The 17,248-nt window shown below is 48.4% G+C and overlaps 1 protein-coding gene across 1 annotated transcript in view; it reads left to right on the forward strand.

The window, feature by feature from the left end:
• LOC132572057 (uncharacterized protein K02A2.6-like) overlaps positions 1–15,824 on the forward strand; it is a gene marked incomplete at its 3' end in the record, with an annotated part of 55,955 nt that extends 40,131 nt beyond the window's left edge. Inside the window, exons 2-5 of the mRNA XM_060238845.1 lie at positions 12,489–12,728; positions 13,371–14,483; positions 14,613–15,052; positions 15,212–15,824. Of these exons, the coding sequence (XP_060094828.1) occupies positions 12,489–12,728; positions 13,371–14,483; positions 14,613–15,052; positions 15,212–15,824 (2,406 nt within the window). The remainder of the gene's footprint in view (positions 1–12,488; positions 12,729–13,370; positions 14,484–14,612; positions 15,053–15,211) is intronic.
• Between the last annotated feature and the right edge of the window lie 1,424 nt (positions 15,825–17,248).

Genomic DNA, 17,248 nt, shown 5'->3' on the forward strand with positions numbered 1-17,248 from the left:
AAGTAATGCAGTACCCACAATCCTTACAGGCAGGAAGAACAGGCTCACTGGCCTTCCTTTAATACACACACCATTCATGCAATCTATACAGAGGTTGCATCAGTCTTTGTGAGTCAGCACAAAGCCTAATCACAGGTGATGTCATACCACCTTGCAATAGTAACAAGAAGCACCTGCTGCATGCCTCAGCATGACTTGCAGAAACAACATTACTAGTACTAAGATGGAGTCAGTTCAGCCATTTTAAGAACTGATTCCTAACACTTTTCAGCAGCAGTTCCCCTATGACAGCCACTGTGACTTGGCAGTCAGCACTTCAGAGCAGGGTCTGTCAGACTTGGGTTCCTATTGTGGAAGCTGACTGGGTGATTTCAGACCACCCATGTAGTTTCCGCCTAACCTACCCCACAGGGTTGTTGTATGAATCAAAAGGGGGAGAGGAAAATGTTGTAACTGCTTTTGTCCCCACTGTGGAGACAGACTATCCTGTCCCTAGGAAGAGGCTGAAGGGAGGGGGAGGAAAAGTCAGAGTGGCAGATAAAGATAGGTTGATGATTGACTGGAAAGGAGAGAGGATTGGCAATTCCAGGTTCATGAATTCCTGGAGATTTGAGGGATGAAACTTGGGGAGGGTGGTGTTTGAGGAAGGGTGGGAATTCAGACAGGTACAATGCCATAGACTCATAAGAACATAAGAACATAAGAGAAGCCATGTTGAATCAGGCCAACGGCCCATCAAGTCCAACACTCTGTGTCACACAGTGGCAAAAATGTTATATACACACATACACTGTGGCTAATAGCCACTGATGGACCTGTGCTCCATATTTTTATCTAAACCCCTCTTGAAGGTGGCTATACTTGTGGCCGCCACCACCTCCTGTGGCAGTGAATTCCACATGTTAATCACCCTTTGGGTGAAGAAGTACTTCCTTTTATCCGTTTTAACCTGTCTGCTCAGCAATTTCATCGAATGCCCACGAGTTCTTGTATTGTGAGAAAGGGAGAAAAGTACTTCTTTCTCTACTTTCTCCATCCCATGCATTATCTTGTAAACCTCTATCATGTCACCCCACAGTCGACGTTTCTCCAAGCTAAAGAGTCCCAAGCGTTTCAACCTTTCTTCATAGGGAAAGTGCTCCAGCCCTTTAATCATTCTAGTTGCCCTTCTCTGCACCTTCTCTAATGCTATAATATCCTTTTTGAGGTGCGGCGACCAGAACTGCACACAGTACTCCAAATGAGACCGCACCATTGATTTATACAGGGGCATTATGATACTGGTTGATTTGTTTTCAATTCCCTTCCTAATAATTCCCAGCATGGCGTTGGCCTTTTTTATTGCAAACGCACACTGTCTTGACACTTTCAGTGAGTTATCTATCATGACCCCAAGATCTCTCTCTTGGTCAGTCTCTGCCAGTTCACACCCCATCAACTTGTATTTGTAGCTGGGATTCTTAGCCCCAATGTGCATTACTTTGCACTTGGCCACATTGAACCGCATCTGCCACGTTGACGCCCACTCACCCAGCCTCAACAGATCCCTTTGGAGTTCCTCACAATCCTCTCTGGTTCTCACCACCCTGAACAATTTAGTGTCATCCGCAAACTTGGCCACTTCACTGCTCACTCCCAACTCTAAATCATTTATGAACAAGTTAAAGAGCATGGGACCCAGTACCGAGCCCTGCGGCACCCCACTGCTTACCGTCCTCCACTGCGAAGACGGCCCATTTATACTCACTCTCTGCTTCCTATTACTCAGCCAGTTTTTGATCCACAAGAGGACCTGTCCTTTCACTCCATGACTCTCAAGCTTTCTAAGGAGCCTTTGATGAGGAACTTTATCAAAAGCTTTCTGGAAGTCAAGGTAAACAACATCTATCGGGTCTCCTTTGTCCACATGTTTGTTCACCCCCTCAAAGAAATGCAACAGGTTAGTGAGGCAAGATCTTCCCTTGCAGAACCCATGCTGAGTCTTCCTCAATAACCCGTGTTCATCAATGTGCCTACTCATTCTGTCCTTGATAATGGTTTCTACCAACTTTCCCGGTATTGAAGTCAGACTGACTGGCCTGTAATTTCCCGGATCTCCTCTGGAACCTTTTTTAAAGATGGGGGTGACATTTGCTACCTTCCAGTCCTCAGGACTCCACCCCTAAATCAGCATTTCCTCCTGAGGACCCATTGCTGCAGTCTCCAGGTGAGGCCTGGAGATCACTCAGAATTACAGCTGCTCTCCAGATGGGCAGATATGAGTTCCCCTAGACAAAATGGTACACTCTGAGTCATTATACCCTGCTGAGGTCACCCCCTATGACAGCCAGTGTGACGTGGCAGTTGGCATTTCAGAGTAGGGTCTGCTAGACCCAACGTCTTGCTGTGGAAGCTGACTAGGTGATTTTGGACCAGTCACAGACTTTCAGCCTAACCTACCTCACAGGGTTGGTGTGCAGATCAAAAGGGGGAGAGGAGAATGATGTAAGCTGCTTTGATCCCCACTGCAGAGAACGACTGTACTTTTCCTAGGCAGAGGCTGCAGAAAGGGGGGGGAGCAATCTACCCCCATCTTTTTTGCCCCCAACACTTCTTTCTCAATTTACCCCCCCTTCTCTGATAACCTACCCTACATTTCCCCACTTTTCCCCTTTCCCTTTCCAATATTTGCCTTCTGGACATACCATGCCTCCCTCTATCTTTCCCTTCCCTCCCCAACTCCCCCACCACCACCAAGGCCGAAACACCCACAGCAAATTTCTAGCTCCCATTGTATTTCTCTTCACAGTGGGCCTTATTAGTAGTTGTTAACAATAATGAAATTAAATGAATGATGATAATGGCAGAAAATAGATTCAGGTGGGTAGCCATGCTGGTCTGAAGCAGCAGAACAAATCTGGTCTTAAAGGTGCCACTGGACCCAAACTTTGTATTTAATGCTCAGAAAAGAAATGCAGACAGTGAAAGATTTCTTGTATTTAACTTCATATATATAATCATACCAATTAAAAAAATTCAAATTCCAACATGCTATTCCATCATGAGTGTCAGTGTGCTGTAGTACTTAAAGTATTGGACTAGAATCTGGGAAATCCAGGTTCAAATCCCCAATCATGCCATGGAAGCTTGCTGGGTGACTTTGGGCCAGTCACATTATGCTCAGCCTAGCCCTGACATGGATAACCCCAGGATAGCCTGATCTTATCAGATCTCAGAAGTTAAGCAGGGCCAGCATGGAGGCAGGCAACAGCAAACCACCTCCAAACATCACTTGCCTTGAAAATCCTACAGGGTCACCATAAGTCAGCTGTGACTTGACAGATATTTCTAGTTTCAAGTCATAGTTATGCAGACCGCAAGTCAAACCAATAATCCATTTCACCCACTATTTTTCATTTCAGAGATCATTTTAGTTTTAATCCACAGATATCACAACATTGCCTTATAAACTTTCTTAAATCTTTCTGAAAATGTAGTCGTAAAAAGACCCATAGGTAGATGAAAAACATGAGACTAATTTTAGCTCCTCTTCTCCAAACCACAAGTTCATACTGATCTTGAGTACTCAGCTGTAGAATGGATAGGTCAATTACTACAAACTGAAAGACAAGGGGAAAGGTTCATTCAACTTGATGGCATACTTGTCTGTATCTCCAGATGTTCCCCACACATGCCTCAGCTATTACTCCTTTAGAATGGTCCATTGCATCATGGAACTTTATTACACTGAAATGATGGGCAAGTGAAATACATCATCTCCTTTGAAATGCAACTAATATGGGACAAAAAAAAATACTGTATTGATTTGCATGGCAAAACAGGAAGGAGAATAATACAATCATACACAAATGCTGTCTCTGCTACAGACTTCCCCCCATTTTTAAAGCAAAACCAAACCAGATTGCATTACCCAATAAGATTAGTGCTTTATTGAACCTCATTATAGGTTCATGTCCTCCCTAGTCATAACCTCCTGTGTTATTTTTGGCACACGAAACCCTCACGATTTAGTGTTGTGTGTGAGAAAAATGAAGTCTGCTTCTAAAATATGTTGACTCTTATTCCAGATGTGGTAGTTCCGTGAGATTCTTTTCATGCTGGTGCTTAATGGTTTGAATTGGCCATTATTTATTTATATGTTAAAGAAAAGCAAGGGAGTGCAGAGTTGTTTTTAATGAAAGCAAAAGGGAAAGGAGCAATAAAAGAGTTTTTGCTGAAAAAAGGAAACTTCTATGTAACCTGGTATTGGTATGGTCTCTGTGAAAAAAAAATGTATATATTAAAGAATGACTCCTTCAACAGCAAAACTCCAAGGAGAAATTGCAATGAAAAAGAGTATAAAAGTTAATTGACTGGCTGTGATTTAACAGGGTTATTGGCAAATGGACAGCAAGAATCAAATGATTTTATTGAGCAGCTCCAGTCTGGGAGCTTCAAATGGAATGGAATTATTATATGTATTTACATTCATTTTGGTGTCCCCACTGTATGCATACATGGAGCTATTGACATTGTGGTGGGCAGGAAATTCACCAGAACCATTACATGTATGTACAAAGAGTCTATGGAACTTTTAACAATGGTCAGGTCAGTGTGCAAATTTATACTGCTATGAAGGCTTGTTTGTCATTAAGGTTTCATAAGACTCTTGCTTGTATTTGCTGTGACGCAATTTTAATTTAATTTAATTTATTTTATTTTTATACTCCACCCTATCTCACAAGCGGGCTCAGGGCAGCTCACAGCAGTAAAAACAAACATCAGAATGAAAACATCATAAAACAGTTTCAATAAATCAGAGCAGCATATTCAGAAGAGACAGACACTATTTCAGGCATAAGCAGCAAACATATAACAGCACGTATGGCCATTGACTGTCAACTCTACACAAGCACCATGAGTGTAAAATGGTGGGGGGAAGTGATGACGTTCAATGGATGCCTGCTGGATCAGTTAAAGGCTTGGCAGTAGACCTCCGTCTTGCAAGTCCTGCAGAACTTTAACACAACTACCCCCTGATTACTATAGAGCTTTTGTTGAGACTCAAAGAACCATTATGGCACAAGTCTTTAAAGCAAAAAGTACATATTTCTACCTTCTAGGCATAAACTAGAGAGTACATTGGAGCTACACCCACAACTGAGATTTAAAGGGGGGGGGGGGGTGTCAGCAAATTTCTGCCCTGACCTGGATTGGTCAGGTTAACCCAATCCCATCAGGCCTGGGAAGCTAAGAAAGGTTGGTCCTGATCAGTATTTGGGTGGGAAACCACCAAGGAAGTCCAGGGTCACTACATAGAGGCAGGCAATGAGTAACCACCTCTTAATGTCTCTTTCCTTAAAACCCCTAGCAGGGGTCCCCAACCTTTTTGAGCCTGTGGGCACAATTGGAATTCTGACACAGCATGATGGGTTCAGTCACAAAATGGCTGCCACAGGAAGTAGAGCCAGCCACAAAATAGCTCCTGCAACTTTCCTTCAACTTTCCTTCAATGCAGTGAAGATCCTTGTCCTGTGGTGGTAGCTGCTGCTGAAGCAAATGCATGTGACTTTATCCCATCCTGATTCTTCTCACCAGGGCCTTTTTAAATGGCAATCACCAGTACTGCGTACTAGCTCCAAGTCCAGATCCTCATGTGTTGACCCTCCTCACTAACAGGGTTGGCTCACCCACAAGGCAAACTAGGTGGTTGCCTAGGGCGCTGAGAGGTGGGGGGCACCGAATTGGGCTCCCCCCTCCCGGTGATCATGGCAAATGGCTAGTTTGCCTCCCTCCCTCTTCCCCTGTCGCCGCCCTCCTCCCTCCCTCCCCAGCGCAGTGCTCTGTCATCTCCATCGTCATCACCGCACCTGCCCCCCCAGCTGATTCTTACCCCCCCTCTCAGCACTGCGCTCTGCTGCCCCCTGGCTGATCCTTACCCCCCCACCCCCCACCCCTGCCCTCCTCTTCTTTGCGGCGCTGCAAGCCAGCGGCGCGCTCCGTTGCCGTCCCCCAGCTGAGCTGAGGCTGGTCCTTACCAGCTTCAATGTGGCTGTGCTGCTTTTAATCCTTTGAAGGACCCACGAGAGGAGACTCCGCTCCCCTTCACTTCCGGTTCCGGGAAGGAGGGGGAGTGAACTCTCCTCTCATGGGCCCTTGAAAGGATTAAAAGCTGTGCAGCCGCATTGAAGCTGGTAAGGACCAGCCTCGGCTCAGTGGGGGATGGCAACAGAGCGCTGCGCTGGCTTGCAGCACCACAAAGAATAGGAGGGCAGGGGTGAGGGGGGTAAGGATCAGCCAGGGGGCAACAGAGCGTGGCGCTGAGAGACAGAGGGGGGTAAAGACCAACCTGGGGGGGGTGATGGAGCACAGCGCTGCAAAGCAGCACCTCAAAAGGAAGGAGGGAGGCAGGGGGGTAAGGATCAGACTCAGCAGGGGGGGGCATGGAGTGCAGCGCGAATGGAAGGAGGGTGGTTGCAGCAGGGGGGCGGCAGCCAGGGGGGTTGCCTGGGGTGCCACGTGCTCATGGGCCAGCCCTGCTCACTAACCCAATCAAAGAAAGGCTCAGGAGTCCTATCCCTGAGGAAAAGCCTAGTGAGGATCTGCAAAGGGAGGGAGCACTAGTGAAAATCAGTGCAACCTTATATTTAATTACTGGCACCATTTAAAATAAAACAGCACTGGATTCACCTGACCTTGATCATTCAAACAGCAGACCATGGACTAGGCCACTGTTTCCCATTTGCAGGGTCGCAACCCGGAATCGGGCCACGGAAGCCTCAATACGGGGTCACAAGAAAAGCCAAAGCTAGCCCTGCCCCCAGCAAAGCATGACGTCCGCTCTGCTTCCTTCCTTCCACCATCTCTCTGTTGCGCAGAGAAAAGCTAGCCTTGAAGACTGACACAGGCTGCAAAGCCTGAGCTCCATTTGGCTTCCTTCCTTCCCCCATCTCTGTGTTGTGCAGCCTGTGTCAGTCTTCAAGGCTGCACAACATAGAGATGGAGGAAGGAAGGAAGCCTGAGCTCTGTTTGGCTTCCTTCCTTCCCCTGTGTCTATGTTGTGCAGAGAGGAGCTGGGCTGCCTCTCCTTCCTTCCCCCCCCCCCAGTGTTTGAGAGAAAAGCTGGTGTCCACTGGCACTTAAGATTCATAAAGTGTTCTTCAAGGTATGAGCTTTCATGTGCCTTGCAGTATGTTCTTTTGGGGAGATTTCCCAGGAGACCTGGGTGGCAAAGAAGGGGTGTGTGTTTTTTTCAGCTGGGAGGGGCGGGGAGTGGGCATTCCAGGTTTTTTTTTTTACCAAATGACCCCTGGGCAGAATTGCTGCTGGCTGGGGTCGTCTGATGGTGAGGAAGCCTTTTTTTTCTTTGCCCCTCCCTTGTTTCTTTTTCTGTCTGCAAGAGATGCTCTGTCTGTATTCTTGGTGCTGGGGGTGGGGGGAAGCAACAGTGGGAGGGCTTCTAGTGCCCTGGCCCCACTAGTGGCTTTTGGGGCATTGTATGAGAGAATTTTGGACTGAATGGTCCACTGGTCTGATCCAACATGGCTTCTCTTATGTTCTTATGTTCTTTCTTTCCATGTCTTTCTTTTCCTTTTCTTCCATTTCATTCTTTCCCTTTCTTTCTTTCCATTTTTACTGGAAGAAACTTTTCTGTTCATCATACTGTTGCTGCGGAAATAGGAGCTCTGTCAATGAAAAATTGGAACCCCCAGTTATAGCCATCTGGCTTTTCTATGAGATTTCTGTGTGAGTGAGTGAGAGTTAGAGGTGTGGGGCAGAAAGATATTATTGGAGATTACTGCTGTATATCTCAACAGCACTGGAAGTGATGGTACTATGAACTTGGCACCATTTTACTGGTCCTGCTTTTAACAGCTGTCTGACACCAAAATTAAACTCCTCCTGTAGATATTAAAAAGGATGAGAGAAGTTCACTGGCTAAATATCTGCACAACAGGTTGCTTTTAAAGGCATGGGAAACACAGCCAGTAAAAAGCTGCAGAAAAGCTTGTATGAACTTTATATAATTTGAAATTAATTCATTAGTTGCAGTACAGTTCTCTGCTACCTTTCACAGCAATTTCCCAGTGTTTCAGTCAAGGAAAAGTGAAAAATAACTGTCAAAATATTTTCTTGAAACCAAGCAAGCTTGGTTGTAGCTTGAGGAAGGGTTCCAGTAGTAGCAGCTGAAGGAAGGGCCTACTAAATGTGTCAGCATATTTTGATGTACAGCCACTGCCAGGGCTCAGTGTGGGTGGTACACAGCACTGGCATTCCTGATGACAATGGCAACAGCACTTTCAACTGCATACACTGGCCAGTGCTGTTGAGGAAGGGGTGTGTAAGTAGTGCAGGCAATTGAACATGGGCATTAGGAGTGCTTGCAAGTGGAGAAAAACACACAAACAGATAGGTGCATGCAGGTGTGGAGTGCTTGCAAGTGGAGAAAAACACACAAACAGATAGGTGCATGCAGGTGTGAGGGTGGAGGGTGGAAAGAGAGGACCCTGGGAATGTATGGAAAAGTTGCAGACCACACACTTTCCACCCCCATTTTGGCTCAGCATGAGTTTCAGAGAGATTTTTCTGAAAATGAAGTTACTTCAGAAGAAGAGGCAGGTTTGGGGGAGTGCCCTGGAAGTGACATCACAGGAAAAGGTGGAGTTTTGGTTTTGGTGGAGTTTTGGTTCAGTGTGCCCTGGAAGTGACATCACTTGGCCCTTGACCTTGAAGTGACACCACAGGAAATGACATAATTCCTGTATCCTGGCTCCACCCCCAAAGTCTCCTGGCTCCACCCCCGAATTTTAGTGGGCCACGAAGGAGAAGTGTAAAAATAACCTGGCCATGGGAAAGAAAAGTTTGGGAAATCCTGGACTAGGCATTTATATGCATTGGAATGAAAGAGCATGCAGCTTATCCACAATAAAGCCTCATATATATATGTGTAAGTGCAGAGGGCTATAACTTTAATAACATGAAACTATAAACTCTGTTTCAGTGGGAGAACCTATTTTTCCACTTTTATGATAATTGTTTTAAGACATTGCAGGATTTTTAAGGGTTTCCCAATCTTAATTTTAGCATCTTAAAATATCCATTAAAACTCAATTAAAAGCAAGGTTGCTGTCTTTAGATGCAAATACTACAAAGAATTTTGTGCCTGCATCTCCTTCCATGCCCCCCTCCCATCATCATAGCAGCATCACATCTTAATGGTAACATCAACAAGCAGACAGGCTGACAACTGAAGCCATTCAGAATCCCCTATTGATCTTATGACATGTGCCATCTTTAATGGACAAGGTCATGCTCTTTCCTGTCCCTGCCCCACCCCTTTATTACCAACTGCTTGCAGGGATGACCCTTTTGATAAGAGAGTTAAAGAGGTCAAAAGCCAGTACTAATTGCTGATCCTTAAGATCTCCCAGCTTTCTTTGTGTATTTCCAACACATCTCCAGACTGTTGAGAATATGGCCCTTTGAAACTGTACTGGAAACTGCAACAGGGAGCATACACCTCGGCTCATCTCCCAGGATTTTCCAATAAATACAGATACAAAGATAAGTTAAATACACAAAAGAGTAGAGCTGGTTCATAAGTAAATACCTTCTTTTTATAATTGTATTACCTTTAATCCACAACACCTTTTATGGGTGCTATAGCACTGATGTTGAAGTGTGGAAAAAGTTCCATTTAAGGGAACTTTTAAAGTGGCAGCAAGAAAGTTATACAAACTGATGATCTGAAGGAGCCTGCCATTACTGTCCTCATTTGCTTGCAAGATGCGACTGAACTAGCTGGTGAGAATCAAATATACTACATGGGATGGTATTTGCAACAGTTGCTTTCTCTACCACTCTGTACTTCCAGGGCAAACACTAATTTTTAAAAACCTCTACTCTATTCCTGTGCATTTTTATTCAGAAGGAAGTCCCACTGAATTCATTGTGGCTTATGTATGAGTGGACAGGATTGTAGACTTAAGCCACTGGTCTCAAAATGGGATTTGCTTCTGAGTAAACATGTACATGATCTGTATGAAGTATAATCACCCTTAGGTCAACAGCTCTCCCTCAGTTAAACTAATGGAATAACCATAAAGGATGTTTTTGTTACTTTTTGAATTGTAGTTAACATTATGAAAAACTTATATAAGAAACTATAACGGCTGTGAAAGTTTATAAAATGAAAGCAATGAAAAGCACTTAGACCAAAATTCTGTATTATCTGACCTGAGACACAGGGTGGGATCAGATGAGTCAATTGCTGTGGTGGTCTCTTGGTTTTTACTGTTTTTAAAAGTTTTATTGGTTTCAAGAAATTAGGGCTAGGAAGTAGGGAGGATAGATAACAAAAGTACATATTAATCTTATTCTACATAAAAATACTTTCAAAGAATATAAGTCTACATCTCCAATACTTTCTTAAAATACATAAATTGTCACATATTATAGTCTCTAAATTATGCGTCATCAACATTTTGATATTTTATGTTATGATTTTTTTGTTAAGATATCTATTAGTTTTGACAATTCCAATAAAGACAATCTTGTGATACAAAATACAGGAAAAAAGGAGATATAAGTTCACACCGGAGAATCTTAAGAGTCTTGAATGTCTAGCCAGGCATAAAATTTCATCCAATATTTTCTTGCTTCTTCCTTAGATTTCCCAGCCAACAGCTGGAACAAAAAGTCCAGCTCTGCTATTTCCAGAATTCTTCCCACCAAGTCCATTCTCGTGGGAATTTCCTGAGATTTCCATTTCTGTACCAAGAGAATTCTGGCTGCTGTACTGAAATGTGCCAACAAATGTCTCATTTCTTTGGAATAATCCTCAGGAAATATATTCAATAAAAACAATTCTGGTTTGAATTGAATCTGTGTCTTCATAATCGTCTGTAATAGTTCAAGAACCATTTTCCAGTAGTCCTTCACCATCTCACATGTCCACCACATATGATAAAAAGAACCAACCAGTTTAGTACATTTCCAACATTTGTTAGACATATTAGTATAGATCTTTCACAATTTCTGTGGAGTCAAGTACCATCTATAAAACATCTTATACAAGTTTTCTTTAAAAGTTACTGACCTAGTTAATTTAACATTGAACTTCCACAATCTCTCTCATTCTTCTAATGTAATGTTGTGACCAAAAGTTTTCGTCCATTGGACCATACAATCTTTTACAACTTCATCTTGCGTCTTCATCTGTAGTAGATATGCATATAGTTTAGAGATTAACTTTTCTTGTGGGCCTAGAAATATTTTATCAAATGGGTATTGTTCTGTGTTGAAACCTGTCATCTTGTCTTTGCATACCTAGATTCAACTTACATTCTCAACCACTAGTTCATTTTAATGTCCATATTTTCCAACTCCTCTCTAGTTTTCAGCTGATTATCTTTTCCCAACAACTCTGATTTGGTTTTTAAAGATTTGGTTGAGTGAATGCTTCCACTGGTGAGACCCATCTTGGAATTTTTTGATAAATTCTCATTTTTAACCATGACCACATATGATACAAAGATTTCCGAAACCAATGGTTCTTAAAATAGGAATGTGCTTCAAGTCTTTGATACCATAGATATGCATGCCACCCCATAGTGAGGTCATGTCCCTCTAACAACAGTTGTCTCTTGTCATTCGTGGGGAGGGATGGTGGCTCAGTGGTAGAGCATCTGCTTGGGAAGCAGAAGGTCCCAGGTTCAATCCCTGGCATCTCCAAAAAAGGGTCCAGGCAAATAGGTGTGAAAAACCTCAGCTTGAGACCCTGGAGAGCCGCTGCCAGTCTGAGAAGACAATACTGACTTTGATGGACCAAAGGTCTGATTCAGTATAAGGCAGCTTCATATGTTCATATGTTCATTCAATAATATCCAGTCTCTTACCCACAAAAGCACAGAAGCTTTGTAATACAATTGCCAGTCTGGAAGACCCATACCTGCTCTTAATTTGGTGTCTTGCAATGTTTTTAGTTTGATTCTAGGTTTTTTGCCTTGCCAAACATATTTGGAGACCATCTTATTCAATTCTTGAAAAACCCACTATTTAGAAATACTGGAATAGTTTGATACAAAAATAATAACCTTGAAAGGATATTGAGGCTATTCTTTATTGAGGCTATTCTTTCCATTAATGATAAGTGTAGTGTATCAAGAAATGTCATGCGACCCGACGGGGGGGCAACTGGGCAGTCCCAGGAGCCCCAGCGCCGGGAGCCAGTCCCCGCCTATCTCCAGCTGTGGCGGGAAGTTCAACGGGGCTGGATTGGCCCGACAAACCCAGTAGGCTGTACCCGGGATTGTACATAAGCGGGACCCGGCCCGCGTGTTCGCTGTCTTGCAACGTGCTCCTAATAAACCATGTTGCCCTACTCTCGTCTCCGCTTCGAGTACGTTACACTGGCGACGAGGATGGGATACTAGCCTCAGCGGCTACGACGGAGATCTGGGCAACAAGCGACTGCCGCAGCCATCATGGCCAACCAAGGCGGAATCACCGGCTACCTCGAGCCCTTCGACCCAACCAATCCAGAGGGATGGGAGTCCTACGCGGAGCGGGTCGAGTTCTACCTCCGGGCCAACAAGATCACTGACGCCGGAGCAAAGAGGGACGTTCTCATGAGCGTCTGCGGGCCTGCCACGTTCGAGATCGCCAAGGGTCTCTCGGCACCCGCCCGTCTGGCAGAGAAATCCTACGACGAGATCATCCGACTCCTCACGGGACACTTCTCACCACAGCCTTCGCGGGTGGCTCGCAGGTTCCTGTTCCACAAACGGGACCAGATCGCGGGCGAGTCCGCCGCGGACTACCTGGCGGCCCCCCGCAAACTCGCCGGGAACTGCAACCTCCCCCAACTGGAGGAAGCCCTGGCGGACAGATTCACGTGGGGCCTCCGCGACGAGAGGCTCCAGCAGAAGCTCTTCGCCAAAGAAGAGCTTACTCTCCAGGCCGCCTTCAGCGAAGCGGTGGCATGGGAACGAACCACACGAACGTTTCCCCGGGCCAAGATGGAAGCTGCCCACCACGGAGAGCTGGACCACGACGGCCCCGAGGAGGAGGAAGCCCATCAGCTACGCCGCCCAGCCGGGCCACCCAACAGAGCGACCCAACGCCCCCGAGCGACCGACCGACCACCAGCGTCGGAGAGAGCCCCGGCCACCAAGTGCGCCAGCTGCGGCGGCCCCCACGAGCGGAGAGACTGCCAGTACCGGACCTGGGACTGCAGGAGCTGCGGAAAGACCGGCCACATTGCCAGGGCTTGCCGAGCCAAGCCCAACCGCAGGAAGCTGACCACGTACCACGAGTCCGCGGAGTCCCACGCGGTAGACTCTACGTCCCTACAGGTACTGAACTTGCCCCACGATTCCCCCGATAAAATCAAAGTGGCGGTCCTTATAGAGGGGAACCCCTGCCAAATGGAGGTGGACTCAGGGTCCTCCATTTCCCTCATTGCGGAAGAAACCCTAAGAGAACTGTGTCTCCGCCAGCGGCTGCAACTTCGGCCGGCAGACTTCATTCTCCGGGACTTCCAGAAGAACCCGGTGCAAATTGCGGGGTGGGCGCGGGTACAAGTCGAGCGGGGGTCCTTCCACGGCCCGCTGGACATCCTGGTGGTTAAGCGCCAGCTGGCCACCCTGCTAGGTCTGGCCTGGTTCAAACCCTTGGGAATCCGCGTGGAGGGGGTGGGCCAGACCATAACGCCCCGGGGGTTCGGGGAGATTTGCAAGGAATTCCCCGAGGTATTCGATGGGTCCCTAGGGAGCTACCGGGGGGCGCCCATCTCCCTGCCCCTAGACCCCACGGTCAGACCGATTCGGCTCAAGGCCAGGAGGGTTCCGTTCGCCTTGAAACCTAAGATTGAGGCAGAGTTAGACCGCCTCACGGCACAAGGCGTCCTCGAGCCGGTGGACTACGCCACCTGGGAAACCCCCATCGTTACCCCCATCAAGCCAAACGGGGAGGTGCGGATCTGTGCCGATTATAAATGCACCATAAACAAGGCACTACAGGACAACCCCTATCCAGTGCCGGTGGTGAGCCATGTCCTGGCCGCCCTAGCGGGGGCTAGGATATTTGGGAAGCTAGACCTGGCCCAGGCCTACCAGCAGCTCCCAGTAGACAATAAGACGGCGGAGGCCCAAACGATCGTGACCCACAGGGGGGCTTTCCGGGTAAAGAGGCTTCAGTTTGGGGTTAGCGTCGCTCCGGGGATTTTCCAGAGCCTAATGGACGCTCTCCTTAAAGGGATCCCAGGAGTCCAGCCGTTTTTCGACGACGTTTTAGTCGCCGCTCCGGACCCCGAAGAATTCGGCAACCGCCTTCAAGAGGTGCTCCGCCGGTTCCAGGCAGCGGGGCTCAAGGTCAAGAGAGAGAAATGCTTGCTGGGGGTTCCACGGGTAGAGTTTCTGGGGTTCGCCGTCGACGCAGCAGGAATCCACCCCACGGAAGAAAAGACCCGAGCCATCATGCAAGCCCCGGCTCCCACTTGTAAAGCGGAGCTCCAAAGCTTCTTGGGGGTGCTCAACTTTTACCACTCCTTCCTCCCCCACAAGGCAGCCCTGGCGGAGCCCCTTCACCGGCTGCTGGACAAAAAAGCCCCTTGGGTTTGGGGCAAACGACAGGCCGCGGCGTTTCAGGCGGTCAAGGACGTCCTGGTGTCCAATGCGGTGCTCCACCATTTTGACGAGGCCCTCCCCGTCATCCTGGCCTGCGATGCGTCGCCGTATGGGGTGGGAGCAGTCCTGGGGCACCAGCTTCCGGACGGGAGGGAGGTACCGGTCGCCTATTACTCCCGCACGCTCACTTCAGCCGAGCGCAACTACGCGCAGATAGATAAAGAGGCCCTGGCAATCGTGGCAGGGGTCCGAAAGTTCCATGAGTATCTATATGGGAGAAGGTTCACCATTGCCACGGACCACAAGCCCCTCTTAGGTCTACTGGCCCCAGACCGACAAACCCCCCAAATACTCTCACAGCGCGTGTTGAGGTGGAACCAATTCCTCAACTCATACACGTACACACTGGTTCATAGGGCCGGCAAGGCTATAAGACACGCGGATGCGCTTAGCCGTTTGCCGCTTCCGGAGACGGGTCCGGACCCCGCACCCGCACACCAGGTCATGATGATAGAGAGCCTCCCAGAGCCGCCCCTCCACGCAACGGAGGTGGCCAAGGCCACCCAGAAACACAAGACACTGGCACGGGTGCTCGACTGGGTGGTGAGGGGGTGGCCAGAGGGAAACATGGGGGAAGAATTCAAGCCTTACAAGGCGAGGAGGGAGGAATTAGCCGCACACAAGGGCTGCATACTTTGGGGCAGTAGGGTAGTGATTCCACCCCCGCTCCAAAGGCGTGTTCTAGAATCCCTACACGAGACTCATCCCGGCATAGTGCGAATGAAGGCTCTGGCCAGGAGCTACGTCTGGTGGCCGGGAATGGACGGGGAGATCGAGGGCTGGGTCCGCGGGTGCCAGACCTGCCAGGAATCACGGCCCGAGCCGCCCAGCGCCCCCGTCACTAGGTGGGAGTCCACCCGGAAACCATGGTCGAGACTCCATATCGACTTTGCGGGCCCCTTCCAGGGGCAAACCTTCATCATAATGGTGGACTCCTACACCAAATGGCTGGAGGTCATCCCCGTAGGGTCCACCTCGTCCACAGCCGCGATCAGAGCTCTGCGCAGGGTCCTATGCACACATGGCATCCCGGACACCATAGTCTCTGATAACGGGGCCGCCTTCACCTCAGCCGACTTCCAGGCGTTCCTGCAAAGATATCTGATCAGGCACATAAGGTCGGCTCCCTTCCATCCGGCCACCAACGGCCAGGCGGAGCGGATGGTCCGCACAACAAAGGAGGCCCTCGGCCGAATTGTACAGGGGGACTGGGACCACAGGCTGGCCGCGTTCCTCTTCGATAATCGGATCACCCCTAACCCGGTCACAGGAGTCAGCCCGGCTGAGCTCCTCATGGGACGCAAACTCATAACCCGGCTGGACCGGCTGCATCCCGACCGAGCTTCAGACACCCGCGGGAGCCCCGAAGTCCGTGACGCCGCCCGGGGCTTCTTCGCGGGCGACCCAGTTTTCGCCCGAAACTATGCAAGGGGCCCCGATTGGGTGGCGGGACGGGTACTGAGGGTAACCGGGTCCCGCCACTACGACATATCAACGGAGGGGGGCCAGGTACTACGGCGGCACATTGACCAGTTGAGGCGCCGCACCCTTCCGGAGGCCCCCACAGACACGGGCGAGGCTATATCCGGCGAGGAGCCTAGCGGAGACCGCCTAGAGGACGCGATCCCAACATCCGTGATGCGGGCGCCGGAGGTACCGGAACCGACCGAGCCCGAGGGATCCGCTGAACCGGATGGGCCGCCCCCGTCCACTCCAGGACCTACCGAGGCACCATCCTCGGCGGCCGCGCCGCCGCCACCGGGACCCCCCAGACGGTCCACTCGGGAGCGCCGGCCCCCCGCATACTTACAGGACTTTGTACATTAACCAGGGGGGGAGGGGTGTAGTGTATCAAGAAATGTCATGCGACCCGACGGGGGGGCAACTGGGCAGTCCCAGGAGCCCCAGCGCCGGGAGCCAGTCCCCGCCTATCTCCAGCTGTGGCGGGAAGTTCAACGGGGCTGGATTGGCCCGACAAACCCAGTAGGCTGTACCCGGGATTGTACATAAGAGGGACCCGGCCCGCGTGTTCGCTGTCTTGCAACGTGCTCCTAATAAACCATGTTGCCCTACTCTCGTCTCCGCTTCGAGTACGTTACAATAAGTTCAAGTCATGCAATTTTTTCAAATCTTTTTTAATTTCTTTAAGTAGTTTATCATACAGGATAAATTCCATCTTCAAAGCTCAGAACTTTCTGGATAGAGTGAAGGGAAAAGAAGGCAAGGAAAAGAAGGATGATGAAGAGGAGGAAGAAAGTTCTGGTGAAGAGAATCCAAATGAACCACGGAGATATCCTACAAGACAACAGACCAAAAAAGATAAAAAAGATAGTGATAAGCAAAATACATAACGGCTTCAATAGTTTCTATTAATATGAATGGACTCAACTTTCCTGCCAAAAGGAGGAAGACTTTTAGATATTTGACAAAAATGTCTCACTGGCCAAGGTACCTCTTGTGACTCTGGACACGCTGGTCCGAGCCACTCCTAAAGATGCGTCACCAAAACTGGAAGTGATCGTCTCTTGGTTTTTAAAAAGCCAGTCCTTTTTTGAGGCATGCCACTACAATCAGACAGAGGC

The sequence above is a fragment of the Heteronotia binoei genome, chromosome 5 (assembly GCF_032191835.1).
Source record: "Heteronotia binoei isolate CCM8104 ecotype False Entrance Well chromosome 5, APGP_CSIRO_Hbin_v1, whole genome shotgun sequence".
Classification (NCBI taxonomy): domain Eukaryota; kingdom Metazoa; phylum Chordata; class Lepidosauria; order Squamata; family Gekkonidae; genus Heteronotia; species Heteronotia binoei.